At 42.8% G+C, this 25949-nt stretch overlaps 1 protein-coding gene across 1 annotated transcript in view; it reads left to right on the plus strand.

Moving 5' to 3' along the window:
- TRABD2B (TraB domain containing 2B) overlaps nt 1-25949 on the plus strand; it is a 299956-nt gene that overhangs the window by 257613 nt on the left and 16394 nt on the right. The window contains exon 6 of the mRNA XM_009884835.1: nt 20185-20454. Within this exon, the coding sequence (XP_009883137.1) occupies nt 20185-20454 (270 nt within the window). The remainder of the gene's footprint in view (nt 1-20184; nt 20455-25949) is intronic.

Raw genomic sequence — 25949 nt, forward strand, 5'->3', positions numbered from 1 at the left:
GAAAAACACGCGGCAGTGCTCGTTGCCATCAGACTGCTCTTTCAGATATTTTGCTCAATGCTACCTTCTTTCAGAATGGGAGAATTCAGGACAAGCTTTTATTTCTGCCTGTCTGAGAGTTTATTGTAAACTCTCTGAGCTCTACTGTGGAAATTAATTACCCTTCCTCCTTCTGTTTGAACTTTCTGGCCCAGTCGAAGCAACTCGTCGTTGCTGTAGTAGCTTATTCCTTTCCTTCTTTCTGAAGCAACGAACTTGCTCCTTCACCTTTCCTTATAGCATCCTACAGGTGTGACCCTGGCTTCCTTACTCAGCATTGTCTCAGGGTGGAAGTTTCTTTGCTCCACGATGAATGCTTTCTTGTTCCCCATGGGATGAAAGCACACCTGATCCACACCGTGATGCAGCCTTTTCACTCCATCAGGATCCATAACCTTCAAGAGGTGATCTGCAGAGGTGGGAAAATGTTTGACATAATATTCTCTGCAGCCCCAAACTGGTAAAAGTGCCAGTTCAATAGATACATTCCAGAAACTTACGGATGCCATCAGAGCCATCAGGAATCTCCCAGCAGATTTACCATGTTCCTTGGGATGCCCAAGTGACTTGGGCTTTCTGCTACCAGCCTGGCAGGGCTACTCCGCTATGCTTAGCTGTAAATAATAATGTTCAGGATGTGTTTGGGAGAATGTTAAAGTTGTAGTGAAATAAGTAAAATTTTATTGAGAAAAAAGAGAAATGAAAAAAAAAAAATGAGAGCTGTGACACTTTCATTGGGAACCACCGAGTTAATTGAGAAAAAAAGAGCTGGGGAGATGTTAGCCCGTTCTGGTTCTCATCTCTGCTGAGACAGGGAAAAATGCACCTTTTTTTTTTTTCCTGTGAGTGGAATAATCTCCCCATTGGGATGCCGCAGTTCTTCTTAATCCTATTGTAAACGTTTGGATCTTTCACTTGATCTGAGCCTGAAGATCATACTCCCTTCACTAGCATCCTTCCCTCAGAAGAAAAGCAAACCCATTATTTAGGGAGGTTTCTCTGACAGCATAATTTGCAGTAAGAGGTGTATAGGGATTAAATGGGGTTCATCTGCATGCATTGGCAAACTTATTGCCTCATCTAACAGCGGAGTATATAACTACCTAATGCTTAAAATACTCACTCATGAAAATATGCGCATTACATTTTCCAGAGATTCCCACATGCCTTTAAAATATCCTCCTTTGCGATTTAATTGTCTTTATGTCTATAACTACCTTACAGTCACAAAGCATAGGGTCTGAGCCAGTCAGAGTAACTATTCGGGGAAAGAAATCGAAGAAAAGCTCCGAAACGTGGTAGAGAAGCAAAGTCAACTCACGAGTTCTCAGCCATAGAAACTTAATTATCCTGACACTTCTTGAGCAGCACATTACTTAGGGCCAGTGCATCTGCCTGTTCTTTGGGCCACCTTTAAAGACCAAACACCTTCTGAAAAAGTGGAATTTAGCAACTTGCTACAAAAAAAAAAAATATCTGTGAAAGAGCAGGGTAATTCGTGGTGTTGGTGGAAGAATATGGAGCAGAACTTCTCAGGAATTCTGTGCTTGACTAGTTCTCCCAGTGAGACGCTCACTTTTCTCTATAATCAGGTTTTATCCTTGGCAAAATTTCTGGTTTCTTTTGAAAAAATTGTTTCATATTCCATATCGTTCTGTTCATTGGGAGCTTGCACACAGGGCCACTGGGGAACCTGGGCTTGCTTCTTTTTGCTTCAGGGCAGCTTGCTTGCTGAGCTGTCCTGAAGCCAGTGCTAAGGTTTTTGGGTTTTTTGCTGCTCTGCAGCCCATCGGTTTTAGGAGATCTATATCTCATGCCCCATAAACTATCTAATAGTTAACTCATAGAGCCTTGGAGGCTTCAAAAGTTCAGAGCTGGTTTTTACTTTATTTCCAAGCCAAGTTCTTGTTTCCACAAGAGAAGCTGATTTTTCATCCTCTTTCTGCTTCCAGCCAACTCTAATGCAGATCTTTTCACCCTAAGGTCATTAGTATAAGATTAAAATTCTGGTCTATAGTTAGTAGAGATAAAGCTGATCCAGACTGCGCTGAAGTCAACAGCAACGCTTCCATCGGTGCCAGTAACTTTGAGAGGTCATCTTCAATATGAGATTGTTGCTGATTGTCTCCTTTCTTTGGTTGTGAGGAGCCATGAGGGAAACAGTAGAAATCTGAGAATATATTCATACAGTTGTGCAGATGCTTACAGTAGTCAACATTAAAAGACTGTTTTTTCCAGAGAACTGCTTATGGATGTCTCAGCCGGACAGCCCAACTTGCCTGCAGTAGGTGTCTGACCAGTTTTAGATGACTAATCATTTTGTGAGATTAATTCCCCTCCTGTTTGAAGGACTTGAGCCCCATGTTCAAGTCAGACAGTGTCATTAGACTTCTTAAGACTTTGGAAGAATTGCCCCATCCTCTCTCCAGTGTTATATTGAAACAGTGAGATTGTGTGAGTTTTGTGTTTGTGTATTCAGCCTACACTTGTCCTGTGGATTGATGGCCTCTGTCTCAAGTGATATCAATCTGGGCTGAAGTGCAGCTGCACTTCGTAACAGCTCGAGGGGCACAAAGGTATCAAGTGGTATTGTGTGGTTTGAAAGATGTCGTTTATCTAAGGAAGTTTGTGGTCTGTTTGCTGTCACTCTGTCTTTGCAGTGCCGACTTCCCTTACCTTCGCTATCATGTTGTCAGGCAAAGAGACCTCACACGTTAGGACAGATAGCTTTTCCACTTCCAGACCTGACTCCTTTTCCTTCAGCAAAAGGGCTGTGGGTTGTGTTGCAATCAATAGAGCAACTTGATTCAGCATGAGTGTAATTGCTAATAATTTTGCTTGCAGGGAGCTCTCTAACATGCACGTGTTCCTAAAAAAGGAACAGAAGAAAAGGAGTCGATGACTTTTTTCGTTGACATGTACACTTAAAATTCCTTCAAGGACAGTGCCTTAAAAGAAAACAGTTGGGACACTGTTTTCTACACAGGAATGTACTAACAAGTACATTTTCCATTTTTTGTGAGCGATCAGGTGTTCATAGGGACATTCTTCACAGTTTAAATGGCGTTAGAAGCCCTTCAAAACAACATTGAGTGACTGGTAGCATGGCCAAATGACTCCTTGTGGGTAGATCTTGTTGTGTCAAGCTGTGAAATTTACTGACACCTTTCTGAATTACCTCCACAAGTAGAAGGTCGCTCTTATGTACGTATGAGATGTGATATTGTGCCATTTCTTGTCCACTTCAGTGCAAAATAGTCTCACTTTTAACAACTCATGGTATGTCAGCCAAGCCAGGTGGCTTCACACAACCCAGCTTTGAGTCTGAAATGACTGTGTGGGTGTCCCTTTACGAGAACCACGGTGAAGGGTCAGACTAAGAAGCATGTATATCGGCTGCTTCTTCCTAGTTAAGTGCTAGTAGTAGGAGCAGGAATACCAAAAAAAAAATTAAGTTTTTTACAACAGAACTAGTAAATTAAGAATGGTGAATATATGAAGCACTTGTCACAGTAAATAACTTAGAAGCCAGAATACATTTTCATGTCATAATCGTAGAATCATTTTTATGAGAAGTCAAAGTAAATTCACGTGTAATCTGTAAAGTATGTAAAGAGTTTAATTCATCCAGTAAATCATGTGTTGGGAATATTGTACCCAGCTCCCGATCAGATATACTTCAGAGAAGCTTTAAGGTTTTAAAATCCTTCCACAAGCTAAACTGATCTCCAGAACCTTTGGAGGTTCACCCTTCTCTGGAGCTCTTGCTCCATGCAAGTGAATGTCATGCCAATATGTTTCCCATTTCCTGGGGATTAAACTACTGTGCTTGATGGCTCAGAACTTCCCAAGAAAGCAACTCAGTCACTCACTCTGTCTGAAGTAGCCTCTGGTGTCTCAGAGGACACGTCTTCTCTTGTGCAGTGATTCATGGTTTCAGAGCTGAGGATTAGCTCTCTTTTTTTTTTCTTCCCACAAAGTTAATTAATAAAACAAATTTCTATTAGTGGGTGTTGAAAGACTTTGGCTTTCCACCTACACTCCCAAATGCTCCGCATTCCAGGGAGAATGAAAAATGGACCTGTGAATAGAAACAGGAGGGAGAAAAAGCAGATCAGATGCTGTATATGTGTATAGACACAATGGCTGTCAACTGATATGGTGGAAGAACAGCCTGAATGAAGACAATTTCCTGCAATCACGATTGCTAAAAATACACTACTACAGTAATCCAATTTTAGAATTAATACATGCAAATTTAGAGATAAAAGATTGAGGCAGAGGGAGTGACTGACAGAAACTGAATTATCTGTTTGGGCCTTGTTCAGGCTGGTGGTTGTATGGATCGCAGTTGTTCTGCTTGTGAAAACCAGATCCTTTGCCACTGTGACAGACCTCTGAGACTCCAGTTGGTCAGGAGAAGCAGCTGGAGGATTTATCCCGTCATGGCCTCTGTGGACCTGGCTGTGCCTGTCTGTCTGCCTCATCTGTAGCCCCACCATGGAACAGAATTTTACATCAGCACCAAGAGTTGGCCTAAATAAACACCCAGTGTGGTCATAACTCCCATCGACTTCAGTGAGAAAACAGTTGGTCCCACAGAGGACCAGTGTTGATGGAAGGACTAGTTTGGGGATATTTCCCTATTTTTCTGCTGCATGGGACACCAGCCCAGCCCACAACTCTGAGTGCCACTCTACTGGTCGCAGCTTGCAGAGGAAGAAAGACCTAATTTGGCGCTCTCGTATGTGGATAAGAGCACACTGAAGCCCTTCTCCACTGACACCCAGGACACGTGTCAAGTCAGGGATACTAAGATTTTCCTGCTAACCTGCTGTATCTCAGCAGCAAAGTCGTAGACAGGCTCCAAGCACTTTGGTATCCAGTGCCCTGTCTGGCCACTAGATTTGAATCTGCTGTCATCTGACCACAGCTTCACATTTCCAAATTACTCTTGCAAAAATAAAGGCAGTCACAGAAATACCTCTGTCGAGACAGCACATCCCTGTTTATGTTTGAACGGCCGATACAAATCTGGAGTCCCCAAGCGATCAAAGTGCATATTCACTGAGATGAGCCCCATGTTGTGTTTGAAGTAAGCACAGCACTTTGAAACAAGGATGGAGCAGGAATAAATCAGGATGAAGGATGTGGGGCATTAACTACTTTACATGAAATCCCTGCTGGAAAGACACGGCCAGTGTTCCAAAGTTTTCCTTGGAGAGTGCTCGGAAGTTGCATACCAGCCTATTTGTGGAAAGCTAAACAGTTCCCTATTGTCCTTGATATGAAACACTTCCCAGATAAACACTTTCCCCCTCCATTGAAGAAAAACGATACAGCCTATCCAGAGCTCTAACACAGAGGACTACACTGGGCTGCTGCTCAGCCTCTCCAAAGCTGCTGGTTTCTGTTGGCATTGAGCTTTGCTAAAGTCTATAGTTCATACACATGCCAGCATCGTTAAGAAAAGACTAAGTTACTGAGTGAGACTGGGATGATCTTCAAGAGTTTAATAACGTTGTGTGCCCACATCTTTGCGTCTCTGGGTTCGTTATACCCCTGGAATGTAAATCCCAATCCACAGTGGCTCAACAAGGTTCACATGGATCTCAAATACTTTTGTGGTATTGTCTCCTCCTGATTTCTGAAGGGGAAAGAAAACATTGCTAGCTGAAATAAACTCACGTGATTCTCTATAAGGAGGGCAGTAAACCTCTGCTGCTGTAGTGGGTTTAGGTTGTAATATTGTCTGCATTTGCGGCATTTTAAGGAATTATTCCTAACACCCACAGAGTCAAAGTATAATATTCCAGCACAAGGAAGATCCAGGAGTCCCTGCATGAACTTTGGAGAGAAAAAGCTGATTTTTTAAATCAGCAGTGCTAAGAATCAACCCTGTCTAATGCCAGGGTAATATTGGCGGTGTTTTGGCCCGGGTCAGTGGGTGGCTTTTCCTCTGCTTTTCCCATCCTGGCAGATGCAGATCTGAAGGACCTTGTTGTGTCCTCACCTCTGACTCCAGTTTGGGCACGCACGTGGTTTTGTTGGGTGCCTCCTTCCTCCCTCCATAGTGCCACCCAGGCTGAAGACCTCTTTGCCGGAGTAGCAGGTCATTCCACTCATTGACCTAGAGTCAATGGATGCAGTAGATGCACAGCTTGGCTTTCTGCCACCATTTTGTCAAAGCAACACTTGCTTTGCATTTGTGACAAAGGAATCATCTTTCTTCCCCTGGAGGCACGTGATTTCTTGCTAATGTTAAATAACAGTTTTGTACCTGTATCCAACTTATATGTAGATTGGGTTTTAGGTCGCAAATGAAACTGGGAAGTGCAACTTCCCTTGACATTTAGCAGGCACTGGGGTTTTAAATCCCTGAGGAAATTTTAGAAACATCCCCCTGAAGGAGAAAGGACATTGACTTGAAAGAAAGCAGAGTTAACAGGGGTTTTATTTGTTTGTTTTACAAATGTAGCCATGAATTTAGGGTAATTTCTATGTATTCAGGCATTCATATTGATAGCAATCATTGCTGAATCATCAGCCATTTCTACTCAAATCAGTGAAAGGCGGCAAATGAAATGCGTGGGCAACCAGCAGTATTTTAAATGAGATGACGGAGCAGGAGGCTGTTGTTATTTTCTTCATCTTTCACTATTGCAGTGCACTGTCCTGCTTCCCTCCCTCTTTACCTCCCCTGCCTTTCCAAGAAACCCCTGGTCAGTCTGTGAACAACAGACCTGATGAGGTCTAGGCGTCCTATGGATTTTCTAATCGTTGGACTCTGGTATCTAGGAAAGGGCTGAGCTCATACCTGAGTCTTTCCTCATAAAGCCTGTCTCCTGCCTGCTTATTTTCATATAAATAAAATGGCTTCATATAAATGTGAATGGCTTCAGACTGGAAGAGGGTAGATGTAGAATAGATATTAGGAATAAATTTTTCGCTATGACAGTAGTGAGACACTGGAACAGGTTGCCCAGAGAAGCTGTGGATGCCCCATCCCTGGAGGTGTTCAAGGCCAGGCTGGACGTGGCCTTGGGCAACCTGGTCTACTGGGAGGTGTCCCTGCCCATGGCAGGGGGGTTGGAACTTGATGATCTTCAAGGTCCCTTCCAACCTAAACCATTCTATGAAATAAGGACGTACACTCTTTTTTTGATCTCTGTGCCACTTGGGTTGATTTAGTTACAGCTGGCTGTCAGATTAAGTGTTACCGGAGAAGGGAGGAGACAGAGGGACAGACAGGCGTGCGTGCAGGGTGTCATCATTTGCTTAGGAAAAGAGCATTGCTTGAGTAGCCTGTGCTTCTTTTCAGGATTAATGTCCCTGCCTCGGTGGGCCTGGTGAGGCAGCCCCAACCGCTTCATCTCGTTGCAGAGAGATGTGTCAGATGAATCGTTCTGCAGTTTTATTTAGAATGTCTTATGCAGGTAGCATTTCAACAGCAGGAGGTGGCCGTTTCACAGCCTGGCCCACACGTGTCTGTCCGCAGTGCTCATGCTGACCTCACCAGCACAGCGTCTCTGGATCTTTGCTGTATTTCTTCACACTGTCTTCGTGTGAGGTGGGGAGTTATCCCCATGGGTGGATGGAAAACTGGGGCATAAAGGGGTTTTTAACTCCCTGAGGGAAACTATGACAGTACAGCTACTTTAGCATTAGTTAAACTACAAACCACTGAACCACCGGGTAATCCCTCCCTGCCCCCGTAAGGATCTGATGGGCCACGCTCAGGCCGGGAGAGCTCTGAAAGCCCTGGAAGTGCTGTGCTGCTCCAAAGAAACACGAGACACATCTCGGCCACCACGACGTGTGACACAGAGGTCGTCTGATTCTTCTTCCCAGTGCCTGGGACTCACCCACTCCTCTCAGTACTTTCCTGTACAGATGTTTCCTGTGTGGAGCTGCTTCTAGTGAGAGCAGAAGATTTGTACGGGCTTTCTGTTTCTGGGCTTAGTGTCGCTTGGTGTGTGCCTGTCAATCTCACGCTCTTGGTATGAAGACATCACCTATCCAGGATTGGTCTTAGCTGCCAGGGCAGACTGCAACAGTAGGGAAAAAAAAGTCAAGGGCTTTCTATGTCTGATGCCAACGTAAATTTAGCTCTACTATGCAGACAGCGTAACAGAAAATGGGGTTCCCGTGGGACCCTTTTGGCTAAGGCAGCATCCCTGACCTCCACTGTGAATCCAACACTTGTGGTAGAAGGTGGTCTGAGATAGAGAGGAGTCCTCACTTATTAAAAGATAAAGTCCCTTACAGGAGAATTAGCAAGGAATGATATTTAGTGTGGATTAAGCAGCGGTGGTAAAAGCTGAATGAAGGTTGCAAGCATAGAAGTCGAACCCTTTCTCCTCCAGACCCTTTGAAAATGAAGTATATATTCCAGTGCAAGCCATGTTGCAGAGACGACCTGATCCCATGAGGCTGGTAGGAAGGCACACTCTCCATGGATGGAAAAGACAGTTCACTTCAATAATATATTTTAAAACCCTCCACTTTAAATTACCAAATTACTCTGAGAATAGAAGAGTGATTTTCAGGTAAGAAGCCCTCTGCTAGCAAAGGAATACTGGCTTTTCTGTAGTGTGAGCTGGATTACAGCACCACCTCAGAAGAAGTCTTAGTTTGGTCACTCTCAAAGCGTTCCAGCTTTGCGTAGTGATAAGAAGCCAACGTGATTGCTAGAACCCGTGCCAGATGCCAGCCATAGTTTTGACGAGTCTCTGACGTCTGTTAGACTTGTGATATTACATGCTTTTCAGTAGCTAGGCAGTGCTGCAAATACTAGGCTATGATACCCTCTCAAACAACTGTCACTTAGATAAAGCATTTCCAGGCAAACAAACAAACACAGACTAAGAAAACATACATGCACATACAATGGAGGGAGTAGGCCTTCTAAATGACTTGCTGCGCTCTGGGGAGCAGCAGAACAAGTGGTTTTCATTTTCCTGGTGTTTCACTTACTGCCGTGTGGGGTTCTCTTCATGGGAGGAGAGCTGGGCTTAATCGCTGGTTTTGTGTATGTCTGTCTGTGTGTGTGTCTATAAACAGTTTATTTTTAGAAGTTGGGTCTGTTGAAGCTTGTGACAAGAGCCATTTGTCATTCACGATCACAAAGCATCCCCAGTGAAGGTTTCAACCACTGCCAATCCCAGTCTAATTTATGATTTTTCTTTGACAAATTAAATCTGCAGAGATTACGCAAAAAGCACCTGAGGATGTTGACATCTCTCTGGTCAAGGAAGCCGGTTGGCCTAATTCTTCTGCTGGGCCAGCAGAAAGCCCCTGGTAGCCATGCATGGACATTCCCTCCCTTTCCTCCATTGGAAGATGACTGGCGCCAGAATCACTCCAAAGACTCATCGCTCTCCTCCCCTTTTTCTCAGCAAAGGCTGTTAGTAGGAGACCTAGGTAGATCTCCATGACTTCTGGTGGCCAGTGCTAACCAGTTAAACACAGGAGGAAGGAAGAACTGTTTTTATGCAGACCTTCCTCCTCCAGCATTTTATCTGTGTTGGTTGTTCCTTGAAGTGTGTAAGCCCCCAAAGCTCCTTTGCAATGAGTTCTACAGCAGAGTTCAGGGAGGGGGGACTGCAAAGGTTTTGCACAGTTGAGTTGCTGTGTCATTGTACCCTCATGATTCTCTGGCTGTATCTGTCTGTCGTCGTCTCATGCTCCTCACTTGTCAGCTTGCTGAGGTGGAGCTCTTTAATGTGTGCATAGTTCATTTCTGGGATTCTTAAATGTACCAATAAAAGTAATAATAATAGACATTGCAATGAAGGAGAGAGATTTTCTGGGGTATTCTGCAAGTTTTCCTGTCTTAAGGGAAAAAAGACCTGGGCCCTGTTGTTTGTAACTAGTCAGTGAGATTTGCCTGAGTTCATTAAAAATCAATCTTTGTTGTGGCCTAAGGTGCCTCCTAGATATTCAAGCTGTAGTTCAAGGTCTAATCTCATAGGTTTCAATTAACAACCAAAAAAGGGACTATAAAACCTTCTTTTCTTCCTTAAGGTTTCATCAGCAATGTGCATGCTTCATTAATGAAGAATTTTAATGAAGAATGTATTTGTCAGACATAAATAAGTATTTGATACAAGCAGTTGCATCAGCATGAGTTAATACAGAGAGGGAAACCAGGTGAACGCGTTCACCTTATGTGGTCTGTTAACATTAGGGTTGATAGAACAGCATGAGACATTAAAGCAAGTGGAGTTTGGAGGAAGAACTCTCCTGCCTTCATCATGTTTCAAGGGCTCTGTCCATTACCGTGCAGTAAAAATGCCCACAGACAGGCTGAAGTGTTGTCTGAATACGGTTTCTGACAACTGTTTTGTTCTTTTCTTGGAAACACTCAGGCCCTGTGATAAAAACAATGCTGATGGGCTGTGACAGTATTTTGGAGAAAAGCAGACTAGCTCTGTGTTTCTTTTTTTAGCTCAGCAGCCATCAATGGCTAAGCAGATCAGATGTTTTACAACGTCAGCTACAGAGAGGAAAAGTGGGTTCAGTGTAACAGAGATGTGGGATCTCTTGCAGACATGGTCTTCTTATGGCTCTTTGGTTCCACACTTCTGCCTGCTGCTCAGTTTAAGTGGTCCATGTCTCTCTCCTTCTAGTGATAGCAGCTACTTATGTGCCTACATTATCTGCCGTCTTGCAATTGTAAGAGCCTGGATTGAACAAGGTACTTAAGGAAGACAAGTTGCCATGCTTGTACAGATTTGTGATCCACTCAGTATCTCCTCTCTGCTGCCGGGGCCCAACTTCAAGAGCATCAGAGGGAAGCGCGGGAAACAGCAGCAGGCATACATGGAATAACCTGCCCTTAGTTTAAGTCTGTGAAAATGTTTGAGTCCCTCAAGCTAAGCATTTGGTACCTTGCTCAGTTGATGTCTCTGCAGAGAGTTTATTTTTAAGGTGTGATGGAAAATATGTGCTCCTGCAGGTGTTTCTTCTCTCTGGAGGATCCAGCAGAGAAGGGAAAACAATTCCCAAAGGAGGCAATTTGGGAGCAGAATTCAATTTGGATTGCAAATGAGTAAGATACAAACAGTTGTGTATTGACAGTAATTCTACTGAGGAATCAAAATCAAGCAACAAGTTTGAGATTTTTTTTTGTCAGTCAGCTTCTTAATCTTGTAACCTGTCTGGATGACAACTACTGTGATGGAAAAAATGAATCCTCATTTTCTTTTCACAGAATTCACAGAATTCACAGAATTGTTAGGGTTGGAAGGGACCTCTGGAGATCATCTAGTCCAACCCTCCTGCCAGAGCAGGGTCACCTACAGCACGTTACACAGGACAGCGTCCAGGCGGGTTTTGAATGTCTCCAGAGTGGGAGACTCCACCACCTCTCTGGGCAGCCTGTTCCAGTGCTCCACTACCCTCAAAGTAAAGAAGTTCCTTCTCATGTTAAGATGGAACTTCCTATGTTCAAGTTTATGCCCATTACCCCTCGTCCTATCACTGGGTGCCACTGAAAAAAGACTACTCCCATCCCCCTGGCATCCTCCCATTAAGTATTTGTATGTATTAATAAGATCCCCCCTCAATCTTCTTTTCTCTAGACTAAAGAGACCCAAGTCCCTCAGCCTTTCCTCATAAGAAAGGTGCTCCAGTCCCCTAATCATCTTTGTTGCCCTTTGTTGCCCTTTTCTATGCTTAAACTGAGGTCAGGAGTGGTTTGGGAATTACAATGCATGAGGTGAGAATATTTTGCAACTGAGTTAGCAAACCTGCCTTTATGCATGGCTATACAGCTCAGGGTCCCAAAAGCTGATGATGACTAGAGAGGAGCAGACTGCAAGAGACATCAGGAGCTCCATGGACTTAAAATGGAAGTAGGAGAGAGACGAGTTTTGGTGAGTATTTCTAGTTTGATTTTGGCAGCTGGAGGAGAAAGAAGGAATTTGTTCAGCCCTTGACTTGCTTTCTGGTAACTGGAGTCTGAGATCATAACTGCTGAGATGAGATGGTGGCATTTGGTCACCATTGTCCAGTTTCTCAGACACTTCCCAAACCGCCATAGATACGCTGTAGAATCAGAACTGACCCAAAACCTAAGCCCAAACCAAAACTTTGGAAATGTCACAATTAGACCTGAAGAAACCTGTTATAGAGTGGACCGAACTGGATAAGAATTTTATGCTTTGCAGAACCTGTTGAATGATGGAAGTTAATTTCCAGCACCTGAAAAATCTTCTGTGTATAATTAATATGACATCACCTCGAAGAAACATATAAAGATCAGAGAGTTTATGAAGAGGAAGCAGAGATTACATTGCCTGGTAATAAGTCCACCATTGTTCTTTATTACAGCAATATATATGTGTTTATTAAAAAGTCATTAAAAGAAAAGAGTGATATATTTACTCTTGTTAGTAATGGTTTTCAATTAATAACAAAAAAAAAAGTGTGGAATAAAGCTTGAATATATTCCAGTTCAATAAAAATGCAACCCTAAAATCTTCTTTTGTGGTGTAATACCATCACTTTAGATTAATCAGAAATGGCAAATTTGGACAAAAGTCAGGATTTCCACTCCAGAGGTAACGCTGATACTACAACATTTGTTTCATCCAAAATCAGGGAGGAAAAGCAGAAATATTGAAAACTCATTGCAAAGTCAGCACTCAAAAATTTGTTAGAAGCAGCTGAAGCATTTCAGTTAACATCAGGTGGGAAGTCTTTCGGTGGTACATGGACATATAGGAGTTGTAATTTGAATGTGAAGTCCTTTCTCTCCTCTGTGAAGGAGAATTCCAGAACGAACCAGGTGTTGCAGGACAGCTGCGTAGCTACGTGCTCCCGTGTTGAACCAGGATGCTTGAGCAGAAAAGAGCCCTTCTTGATATGTGGAGTAGATATTCTGTCCAAGGAGCTTTAAGAGCAACTTCCATAGGACAGTGAGGCACCAAACGCAGCTGTATTATGAATATTTTGCTTAAACCAAACTACCCAGGCAGAAATTGGTATGGTGATAATAAGACAGTGAAGATTTAAGGAATAGAATTTGACGTGAGGCTTTGTGTGCCACAAGGCGGCTTTTATTTACTACTAATGTGGGAGATGGAAGCAAGACTGAAGGGTCAACCCCATCCTTCCTCTGTGGGCACAGCTCATCTTCTGAGGCCGGAGTATGCAGCTTACACAGTTTACACTAAAGATGCATGAACAAAGGATTATTCAGTTCAAGAACTGAACCAAAAAGTTGAGAAGGGGAATTAAGTTCAGAGCAAACTGCAGTGGAACATTTTGAGGACATTTTTGAAGGCAGGGGTTGGGTTTTGTTGGTTTTTGTCATTTTTATTTATTAGCTGCGTTTTTCTTTTTAATTGAGATCAATTTTTAAACAAAAAAGGCCACGTTGTAGCATTTAAGTCTTTGAAAACAGAAGACTAAAAAAGAAATTTAAAAGCTTTGTTCATAAGTGCTGAAATGAAATATTTTGACTTCTCTGAAATAAAAGATTTCATATGAAAATGTGGAAATGGCACGTTACAAATGTTTCAGCTGCCCTTTCTTTTTTCTGTAAATTCAACCGCTCATGTTGCCAAAAGTTTGCATTTCTTCTCCTGTGCCTCAGATCAACTCCACTTTCAATGAAATGGAATAGATTACAAAAGTTTTACTCACTTTTATAGTTTCTCAGACTGGGAAGGAAATCATCACCATCCATGGGAATATCTTGACCTCACAAGCTATTCACTTCATTTATGCACAGAGATGAGGGTTTACATATATGTATTTGTATACTGAGGACCAAATTCCCTTTCAAACTAAGGTCATGGGTCTTGAACAACAGTGGTTCTTCCCAGAGAAATACTCTGACATGGATTCTGAGTCCAGAGATACCATCCAAGTTTTTGGTGGACTGTAATCTAATTTAACTACTTAACCTAATTTAACTGCTCATGAGATGTAGTCGACTCTGAAAAAAACAATTTTGTTTCCAAATTCTGTTAAGAAATGGAAATGCTTTAACTTTAGCATACAGGCCTAAAGCAACTGCATCCTACATAAAATAACCTCATTATCATCAAGCCAGTCAGGTGAATGAATAATCATGGATTTCACAGGTGTTCTCTTTTGCTGTCTCTTGAGCCCAAATTCATCCTCAGTAATTTATGGCTCTTACCTGAAGCAGCTCAGATAAGTTAGGTATGGGGAGAATCCAATTCTCCAATCTCTTCTTTGGGGTTCTCTCTTTTGCAGTAAATAAAAATAAAAATTTGTATATATACACGCATACATATGCTTTCATCTTGAAGGAGATGACCTCCATGGTGGTATGCACTGCTGTCATCTGGTTATGTGAGGGACCATGGTCTAAATCCATACTTTGCATCGTTAGTAAGAGGCCCTATAAGTTATGCTGGGGTGGGTTAGGATTTCTGCCTGGTTTTCTGTTCTCCTTTTGTTTGCTGCTCTCCCAAGAGCTTTGAAAATCTGAGTTTCATCCTAGCGTGGAAGAGAAAAAAAATGTAAAACTTCTTGTGGGACAGGACATTCTGGTGCCCGTCTTGTGGGTGTGCATGACTGCTCTCTCTGAGAGATGCGTAAGGAAAAAAAAGCAAGAAGCAGATGTCTCTGTGGCCTGTGGCAAGGGGAGCAAGGATGCGTGCGAGGGACTGATGAATTCCTGCCTTGACAAAGACTCCCAAACTGGAATTTATAAGAATCCGTCTATAATAAAATGCTCTTAACTTAGTGTCTGGCTGTCATCCGTGTGCATCCCAAGACCGGTGGCATAAGGATAAAGCTGCCACATCACACATTCCTTGCTATCACCGCAGCTTCTCTCTTGATGAAACAAAATCTTTCCTCGTCTGACAGTTCTGAAAATTGAAGCAAGAAAACCTCAGCGATGTTGCTGTACTTGGAAGCGCATGCAAAGCATGGCAGTCTTCTGAGCAAAACTTTTCCATTGCTCGCACTACAAAGACAACATGCAAATAACAAATTGGCAGACTCACATTTTAGAAGATTCTGCACATATCTGAGGGAACGGAAACGTTACCGAAAATAGATTGATGGTTTGGTTGTGTGGAAGATGTGTATGGTCAGCAAAGGCATGTCCTCTCTCATGAGCAAGGGCAAACTCCTCGCCCTGCTGAAGGCCAGGGGAGGCTCGATGGGACTCACCCCAAACATTGTTAGCATTGCCCCAGCAGGGTCAGTGGGCAGAGATGTTAGTGGGGTCTGCCCTGCCTGATGCTCCCCTCAGACAATTGTCAATGAATCGGTGGTTGGGAAAATCCCTGTGGGTTGGGACGAGGTACGGTGCAAAGTCGTGTTAACACCACGCAGCCTCCACCTCCACTGGTGGGGAAGGGTGGGCTATTCGCAAGGGCCACTCAGAGCAGGAAGGAAATGTGGATGCTCTGACTCACCCTACAGAGGAGGTTATCAAGCCCAGAGATGGTCACGGCCCTCTGAGCTGCAGTAGTTGGCTGCCTGATGTGAGGGGTAGGAAGATGCTTGCATGGGCAGGGACAAAGGCATGGCCAGGCTGCCACGTGGCTTTGGGTTGAATGAAAGTTGGACCTGGGCAATTTTAAGTCTGGGAATTATGAAAAGAAGCTATTGCAGGACTTCATGATGTTAATGCCATTTTTCTGACCAGATCCACTCGATAACCCTAGCAAATCCTGATGATGAGTCAATTTTCTGTTGTCAGTGCCAGCAGAGAGTAACACTGGAGACCACAAGGCAGAGAGAGAAAAATGCTGAGGCAGCCTAATGGAGCATGCAGCTCAGCCTAAACAACTTGAGTGTTTCGTTTTGTCCTTTTAATTCTTGAAAAGAATTAGAAAAGGATGGCAAATTTCACCAGAAGTGAAACAAAACCGCAGGGCTCTTTGTCTGTGGATTAAGTGTTTTCAAGAACTAGCAAGAATAAATGTTTTCCTGTTTTCACTCTGTTTTCTGTACCTTAAGCCATGTAGGATATTTGCTGAGACTCACAAGTTTTCTTATTTGGACTCCATTATTTTAGAGAACGTGTTTTGCAGAACTGTGCATCCCAGGGAAGGAAATTAAGGTCAGAGATGATAAAAACCCACCTAAGGGCCTGAAATACTTTTAGTTTCTCAAAGACCACCCCATGTGGGAATGATGGATTTAAAAATGGGTGGAACCTCTAAGCCTGGAGTTGTATCAAGTTATTCATGAAAAGTCTCTGAGATCTTTGTGTGGACCCAGATATTTGGGTGGTACTTTCTCACTCTTCCTTCAGAAAAAGCACGGTGGCCTCGCAAACTGCAAACTAGCCCTGCTTTTTCTCTAGCTTTAAAAATAACTATGTATCTTGAAAAGCTGTCTCAGCAGTAGTGAAGGAGTGGAAAAAAAATATGTATTATATCCCCATGGTTTCATACAGTGCAGCTGTGCTAACAGAGTGTGTTGAGACTGAGACCAAAGGAAAGGCATGAAATAGTCCATAAAATGATTAGTTGAATCTAACAGTAAAGCTTCACACAACAGGGAGATCTGTTGTCCAGCTATCCTGTTGCAGATGGGAGTTTATTATCTTCAGGCCCTTTGTATTAATAATTTTTTTACTGAAATCAATGGGAAAGTTATCTTCTGATAGGAAGTCTACCTTACTTTGAATTAAAATAGTTACATATTCTTACAATATATTTGGATCAAATATCCATATTCTATGGGATTCAAAATTTTGATTTTACTTCTGGTTGAATATCTGTAGGGTGATGATCAGATTTGAAAACAACCAGGTCTCTAAATTTATTAAATCACTTTTTTAAAAAAAATCTTTTTTTTTTTTGAAAGAAGCGAGCATGTATCAACACACAGCCTTCAACAGTCCTGTCCTGTCCTCCTAGGTCTTGGGGTAATTATTAGTAGTATAGGAATAATGGAACAAGTATTGACCAAATGTAATATACAGTTGCCACTGTGGAGCTATTCCCCACACGTCGACTCTAAAATACAAGTGGTTAGTTTATAACCCTCTTTAGGTTACAACATTTTAACGTTTCTTCAGTGTTTATTTATTCTCTTCCCAAAGAATGTTCTGAAATATCAAGTTTACAACCTGTGGCTCATGTGATGGTAGTGGAAACAATTAAGCTAGAAGTTTTCAAAGCCATCACTGGGATTTTGATGCCCAAACTCATTAATTTTAATAAGAAGTGAGCTGCCAGTCGTCTTAAGTGGTTTCTAAAATCTCAACCCATAAAAACACCTCTCTACTGGTTCCAGTTTACTAGGAGCTGAGAGCAAGGTAAACACGTGTAACAAAATAGTAGGTGTTGAAAGGTGGAAAGTATGTGTTCAGATGTCTCTAAGACCATTAAAGGAACAAATGGCAGCCCCAGCGTTGAGCTGGTAGATGTGGGCTGATATGGGGGCTGCTCCTACCTTCAGCATCTCAGGGAGTTACTGTCTGATCAGAACATGAGGCACAATTTCAGTGGCAAGGAGAAGAAAGTCAATGGAAACAGAAATCGTGGCAACAGCTCAGTACCAGATGTGATGCTCCCATTGCTTGTGGACTTTGGGCTCTCTCACATCTGCTCCATGTTCTTGCCTTCTTAACATGTTTCTGCCCACCACAGCCTTGTGGCCAGGCCACTGCTCTTCTCCCCAGTGTGCAGATGGACATCTTGGTTGCAGGAAGACCTGGGTGAATTGACACCACACAGTGAAGAGCAGAGGTATCTAGAGCAGTACCAGAACAAGCTGTCCTTGGGCAGTATCAGCCAGCTTTTATTCCCATTGCTTTGGCATAAGTGCAGGAGGTGATGAAGCTGGGGCTTTCTTGCCACCCATTGCTGCCTGCTGCCATTGTGGTTACCCACACGGTGTTTTGTAGATGCTTGGTCCAGGTCCTTCCTACCTGCCTAACCCATCCTATCCAAGTTCTCGCTGAGTTATCCTCCAAGCTGCTAAAAACATTTGCATGTTGATACTTCACTGATCCACCATCACGGTTGGATAAAAATTAAGAACTGTGGCCTGAGGTACCCACCCAATGCAAACCTATGAGAGCCTCTCCTTTTACATGAGTCTGGAGATGGCTTTGCTTCAGCCATAAGCCTATGTCACAGTCTAAAAAGCCTTGAAGGCTTTGGAGAGCACCAAGATCTCTCGATTAAAGTTGCTGCTCTGATGAAAACTCGTCCTCAACATAAATCATGGAAGAAAGGCTTAATGGGGGAAAAAATCCAGAACCAGTAGATCTCTCTGTGATGTAAAATAGAGCACGGAGTGAGTATGAATGAGTTTGAAAAGGACTCACTGAGAGTCTGAATGCTTGGAAAAAGAGAACAAACACAGGATTTTCTTGCGTCTTTTATTAATGAAAGCAACCTTGGAGAATTTTAGAATTAGTTTAAACAAGTGTCTTTCTTTTCTATATCTGTCATATGATCTCTGAAGAACTTCATTAATGTTGGCTATGAGTGACAAAGTTACTGTTGTTTTTGCCAGTGAGTCTAGTAGTAGCAACAATTAATTCTCAGTAGCTATTGGAAGGACCTTTGGGTGAAACGTGATGCAGTGGAAATCGAGATGACCATCTTGACTGCTATTGTAATGGACTTAAAAAAAATCAAAAAGGAAAAAAGCTGCCATTAGTAGTAGATGTGACCTTTCTTTTGGAAAAGAACAAAATGTTCTGTAAATGAAACATGTGGTTTCACTTGCAGCACATTTTGTACATTGTCACCAATGAAGTTTAGGATTTTTTATTACTTTTTCATTAAAATGTCTTACTGGTTTCACTCAGGAGGCAAAACTTTTCACGTGGCTTTAATTGTTTCTGTCATAAAAGTCATAGCATCCATGTAATAGAAATAGTTTTGCAGACCACAGCTTCATATTGCCTATTAATTCTCTTCCAAATTTTCTTTACCTGCAACTCATCGTGCCATCTCAGAGACAGAAAAATTTCCTCTCTTGCAATTAAGACCAAACAGGAGCTTCTACTGAAGTTAGGGAAAAAAACATCGCTTTATGTCAGTACGGGTTTATTAGATTTTTGTTTCAGATATCTTAGCTCACAAATGTAAGTTGACATGGCCACATATCAAAGGAGAGAGTTTGTATTGACTTTTGTCTAAAATTAGCAAAACTCTAGAAGCTGAAAACAATAAAAGGCCTTTTTTCTGCATAGTTCCAGTCAGATGCAAGAGGTGGTAGTATTTCAAACAAGAGTGAAGAGCTCTGGCAGTATTGTTTCAAGCTGGCTTTGGGCAGGTCATTCACCCCCTTTTTTTGCTTCATGTCCCCATTACACAAAACCTGCTGGAGTTCAGGTCTCATACATCCATCCCAGCAGCCTCGCTATTTGACCATGCTTCTGTCATCAGTCTGGGCTTCCCTGTCACCACTCCTAACATCTTCAGATGAGCACGCACAATTATTATTGCAGTCAAAACAATGACTTGTTTTCCACAGATGATATCCAAAGTTGAAAAAAAAAAAAAAGGAAGGGAACTAGTGTTATCTCATAATTTAAGATCAGCTTCTGTTAAGGTATCCGTTTTCCTCAGAGTCACAGTTTTGCCATTTAACCTTCAGCCCAGTGGGGGAGGTGATGTTGACCCCTACCGCAGGCTCTAAAGCCTGTAAGAAGTATTTAAAATGTGATAGGACGAGAGGTAACTGGCACAAACTTGAACATAGGAAGTTCCATCTTAACATGAGGAGGGACTTCTTTACTTTGAGGGTGGCACAGCACCGGAACGGGCTGCCCAGAGAGGTGGTGGAGTCTCCCACTCTGGAGACATTCAAAACCCACCTGGACACTGTCCTGTGCAACCTGTTGTAGGTGACCCTGCTCTGGCAGGGTGGTTGGACTAGATGATCTCCAGAGGTCCCTTCCAACCCTGACCATTTTGTGATTCTGTGAAAATGCCAGAAAACAGCAATAGCGTATCAACTGCCTTTTCCTTCTTTTTCAGTTTAGTGTTTATTCAAAAGCTTGCTAGGAAATGTCACTGCTGTCTTTAGTTGCTGCCACAGAGCAAAATCCTTTCTCCTTGTACAACTTCTTACGAGCTAGGAGCACCCATCAAGCAGTGCAATCCTCTGCTTTCACTTTTTTTTTTGCACGATCCCTTGCTTTTTCATCAAATGTTTAAATGTTGTGTTTTGCAGTTCGAGGACGACAAAGACAAGCCCGGCCTTAGAAGGGACCTCAGCGACAGCCCTGCCTGCTGTCCAGCTTTCTGAGCAGGTCCCACTGACTTCTCCTTCCCTGAAGCCCCTACAGATGGATGAAGAAGACAGCCTCTCTCCTCACCTCCTGTTGCCAGACAGCATCAGCCAGCTGGAAGAGTTTGGCAGGCAGAAGAAATGGCACAAGAAGCAGCACAAACACCATCGCCAGAGGCAGTTCAATGACCTCTGGGTTCGGATAGAAGACAGGTGAGTCACATCTTTTATGGTCCCTGTCCTCTTCCTGCTGTCTCCTAACTAGCTGCTCTTTACACATTCCCAGGTCTTGTTGACTAGACCGTAAAGAGGGTTGGAGAAAGGCTACATGGGAGAGACAAGGAGTGAGGTGATGTTTTCAGAGCATTATGAGGAACTAGGAGGAAGGCTTCTAAGCACGTTTGATCTAAAAGTAAAGAGAAATAAAGCTAATGCTTAGAATATTTAAAATATATAGAAACAAAGGCTTGTCAGAGTGAAAACAGGAGAAAAATGACGGTGGAAAATATTCTGAGTTTGCCCTCTTTCTTCCAATAATTATTTTCCAACCTTTACTGTCAGTTTCCAGCCCAAAGACTCGCCCGTTTTCCAACCATGCAGAATATTCCTGGGAGTTTTTAAGATTCTGACATATCTAACTTTCAATCTTCTTAACTGTGTTCTGGGACTGAAAGTTTTAACATTTCAGACTGCAGTGAAAACAGGAAACTGAGATAAAAATGAAGTAGTTTAAGGCCTCTAAGTGAAGAGCACGGAGGTAGGCACCTTTCCATGGCAATGTCAATCTTGATCCGAGGTTAAAAACTCCCATTCAGTGTTTGAATAAGAGCCTTCATGTTTGACCAGGGCTTCTTGATGTGTGCGCTTAGTATTCCTGGACAATTTATTCTCCCACCTCTAAAACTGGGAAAGATCTTACTGCCTTTATCCAGGCCAAGTCATGGGTGTATAAACAGCCGTGATGTTTATAGATCTGCTAACAAGTAAAAGGAGTGAAATAATCTGTTGGGAACTGGCTGCTCACCTATACATGTAATGGTTGTCTCTCTTTGAGCATTACTCTTATTCCCATTTTCATAACACCTAAGTGCCTTGCAGGTAAAATGAGTCAGAGTCTCTCAGAGGCTTCTCCCTTTGCTAAGGAAAAAAAGCTCCACATATTTGTGTTCTGGGTTTTTTTTTTTAATATTATTTTTATTCATTCTTTTTAATGGAGCCGTTGCCTCATTTTTGTTGTAGTTTATTATATTTTCTTCTTGGAGTGAGTAATATAAAAAGGTTGTTACTACGGTGGTGCCTATTAAACTTAATGTAGTGAGGCTGTTTCTGAGGTTAATCCCAGCCTTGGTAAGAGGGATCAGATCTGGATTCACCTGTTTTGTTCTTAAAGTGTGTTCAGTGGTTGGATCATCTCCACAGAGGATGTTTAAGCATGAGTTAAAAGACATTTGGTCCTACATAGTTGCTTACCTTGAGGACAAAGGACTTTTCTATCTTTCTTCTGCCTGGTGGATGCCAAGTTGTGGTTTCTCACAATATCCCAGCATTTCACAAGGGCGTCTGGTCCAGCTCACCGTATTTATCATATAATTGAGGTGCTTAAATAGTCAGATCTGGTGGGATCCTGGCAGTTTGGCACAATCCTCCTGCCCGCATCCTATCTATCCAGAAGGGATATTGGATATTTGGCCTGATATAGCTGTGGAAATGTGCAGCTGGGGGCTTACAGCAGTGGTGCCTGCATAGCTTTGGCAGACTTGTGTGCTTTTTTCTGTTTTTACTTCAGTAAGCAATGTTCCTAGGAAAAGTATTTAAAAGGGTAGTTCCCCAGGTTAGAGTTAAATTATTCACTCTGTGCTCCTGCGAGATTTCATCTGAATCAAAACCTTTTATCGCTCTACTTCCGTCTTGTAAGGATGGAGATTGGGGTAAGGAAACGTAAGTTTCTGCTCCCACCACGCTGGTGATGAACCAGACGCTGTGTGTCGCCTGCCTTGCTGAAAGATCCCAGGGAGATATTAGTGGGAGATCACAGCCCTAGAAATGAGGAAAGGCTGCAGGAAGGGAAGTCTGCCTTAGTGCTTTCAGATGGTTTTAGTGCTTCTACAGTTCGGGAGTAACTTCTGGTGTTTTCCTGGGAACAAAACAAAACAAAAAATACAAACTGTTCAGCTAAATCAGAGACTCACAACCAGCTCTGGTTTCCCCATAAATTGGATGGGGTCTCAACTTTCATAAACCAGCTGCTGCATATTGTGCTTTTGGCAGTTGGGTTTCGTCAGCATTAATTGCAAGCTGGACCTTGCACAAGGCAATAAACAGGGAGTTCTCTCTAACTGGTTCCTTTCTGATTGGCAAGAAAAGAGCAGAAATGTGTGCCTGTCACCAGACTTTGTAGCATGATCGCTCTTGGAAAGAAACAGCAAGGATAGATAATAATATGGGCAATGGAGAGAAGCGTGTGGACTTGTATTGTGTTGCCTCAATAATGTTCACCAGCACTCAACAGTGAGCATTCATTTCTGGAGGATAATTAGTGTACTAGAAGTTCACAATCTGGTCCGTCCCATAGATCCATTGTGCATTTACATATACTTAAATTGGAGCTCCCCTATGTTCTATATGGACTGAGGTCTCTGCACATAGTATTACCTTGAGCTGTGGCCTCCTTTTTCCAAAAGGTTCTTCTTCCAGTTTGAGTTTCCTAACTCAACTGTGGTCACCTGAAACTTGACTTGTTCACCTATGAGACAAAGTAGAGGGATTTAGGTCATTGTTATGGCTTTTGGGTGAAAGCTGCATAAAACTCATTGATTCCTTGCAAGGTCTCCAGAATTCAGCTGTTTGAGCTGCCATCCAACCTGAAGAGTCAAAGAGGGATATACAGGTGCAGGACAAATCCAGGCGAATTTAAACCAGATTATTGATTCTTGGATGAACCTCATTGAACTGTGAAATGGCTGCGTGTCAGAGCTGTGACTACAGCTCTTTTCCAAAGCTTTATTGACCGTGGATTAGAGGACTTTATGAGCCATGAATTGCAGGGCTTTTATGCACTGTGCATTTCTAGGCTATCTCATACACTTCCATGGAAATCTTGGGGTATTTTTTTAAGCTACCAACAGAGAAACAAAGGAAATTAACAGAGAAGAACAATCTTAAAGGAACATCAAAGGTCTGACTCCAACCTATAAAAGCCAGGAAATCCATAATTAATGGTTCCACTAAGACTTCGGCTCACAGAGTCATTCGGGTCTGATTTGAGGTTATAGCTACAATCTGAAATGGCCTTGTGAAAAATGAGTCATCATTTGATGTCACACATCATTATTAGTATTTACTTTGAGTTATACCTTGGAGATTGTCCTTTCCTTTTTGTTCTGTCTTAACAGCTGAGGCATTTGAGTTGGCACCCCTGAGTGGACGGTGTTTAGATTTGTGTGTTGGAGGCTTAGTATTGCTGTGGAGGATGAGAAAGCTTCTGCTCTGTCTCCTCCCTGTCTTTGACAGAGCTAAGATTTGCTGATCTCCTGGGCAATCGGCTACACTGAAGGCTCTTAAAAAATAAAAAATGCCGATGAAATGTGTGGTTTCCTCTCCCTTCTGCCTCCTTCCCCCCAAATCTAAACAAAATGAAAACGTCCTCCCTGGCTGCAGTTTGCATTTGAAAACGTTTGTCAAGAATCAAAATTAAACTGAGATTTCAAGTAGCGGGATTATTTTTTTTTTTCTTTTAACTACTTGATTTCACAGAAATGTGCCGATCTGAAGGATGTCTTTGGGAGGAATTTGAACGTAGACAAAACTTAAACCCTAGCTCGCCCCTATAGCCAAAAGCCAGCTGGGGCAGCAGGGAGGGGAGGCAAAACCCTTGGGCTGGAAGGCTGCAGTTTGGCATACAGAGTGTGTTATTGTTCCTGTTGACACTATGTTAGCTAAGCTTCCCCTTGTAGTACATATAATTAATTACAGATCATTCACTGGTTTTTCCCGATGAGCTGCTCAGTTAATTGAAAGAGTAGATGTCTGTGACGTTTTAGAGTAGTCAGTGAAGGCCGGATCAGGATCGCACCTTTCTTCTAGCGGACAGACGGTGTAGGGCTCCAAACAAAACCAACCCAAGAGAACAGAGAACCTCTCCCAGCAGCGGGGGGAGCCTGATAGCTCTTGGGGCCCCAAGGCAGGGCGGGAGGAAAGCTCCTGGGAAAAAGGGAGGGATGGAGAGGAGTTAGTAGCTGGCAGGGTGTTTTGGGAGACGTGAGGTTTGGAAGGAGTGATGGCAGCTGGGAGATGAGAAAAGAGAGAAATACAGTGGTGGAAGAAAGAATTGAGAGAGGATGTAATGGGTAAATTTAGAGGTTTGTTCCCACTGCTGAGGAAGCGATGTGGGTGAAGATGGTGTTTGGGAAGACTCTGACATGCCGATACTTCACTTGCACTGGAAAGAAATTAAAGGAAAAGAATTGTTATCAGAAGAGAAAAAAATAAATTCTTGTCCTAAATGTAAGCTCGGCCCTGCAAAACCTGCCATTAGTGGGAAATGAAATGAATTCCCCCTGTAATTGGAAATGGCATTTCTCTGATAGCCCAGCGCTGACTATTCAACCACAGATGAATGCAATAACATCACAAATACCAATTTCTTTTGGAAGCAACGGTTATTTTAGCCCCCCCCCCCCCCCCCCAAAAAAAAAAGTTATATCAATGATGGATGAAGGGAGACAATGTGTAATAAACTGCACTAAGTGTGCCTGTATAGAATGAACCTTATCAGTTTGGATGGAATTTAAGCACTTAGCCTGTTATCCTTTCTTTCAAGACAATGCAGTGATGGAAAACAGAACTCTGTCAACTCAGACAAACTTTTAATTTCACTTAACTGCATCTGAAAGGTAAATTTCAGTAAATGAATCCAAATTGCTTCCTTTTCACAACACACGGTGCTGAGATACAGTACTTAACTTCATTAGAGAAAAGGCTGCTTTTCTTTAGAGGAGACATAGACACTTTTGAAGTCTAACAGGTAAATTGTGGTCAGATGATTTCCCTCCATATGGTAGCTTTGAGCTTGAAATTTCCATCACTGGGGCCTTGTTTGTTTAAATTACTCTGTCTGCCTCCCTGGTAAGGATACTGAGATACTGCTCGGAGAGTGCATGCCTACTGATGCTCCTGGAGAGGGGGGATGACTCCCTCCTCCAGCCTGTCTCTGTGCAGCAGGGTAAGCAGTGGCGACCACTGCATTTATTTGCCCTGTGTTCAACCAAGGATGAGGATGCAGCTTCAGGACCTTTCCAACTTATTATAGTGAACCTGTCTGCCAATGGGACCACACCAGCAGCCAGGAACAACGAGAACATAGGTGTGTTGGAGTCCCACCTTCCCTCCCTTGTCATACCTCGTTGCTGCTTGGGGCTTAACTGTGTTGTGTGACCCCTTGGCTTTCCTCCAGCACTTCTGTCTGCCATTTCCTTCACGGTTCTCCTGGCAGGATTTCCTTCTCGGGGAACTTTCATGATCACAGTCCCTATCAGGAGCTGCCCCCAGTCTCCAGGGCATGGCATACAAATATCTACTCATCAGAAAAATCTCATGGTTTGACAGCTTAGATACGAGACCCTTCTGTCACGCGGAGTGGTCTCAACACACCTCCTGGACAAATGCTCCCTCCTGCTTCTCGGTGGAAGCCGAACCTTTATCTTCAACTG

The sequence above is a fragment of the Charadrius vociferus genome, unplaced genomic scaffold (genome assembly GCF_000708025.1).
Source record: "Charadrius vociferus isolate BGI_N301 unplaced genomic scaffold, ASM70802v2 scaffold163, whole genome shotgun sequence".
Lineage (NCBI taxonomy): Eukaryota > Metazoa > Chordata > Aves > Charadriiformes > Charadriidae > Charadrius > Charadrius vociferus.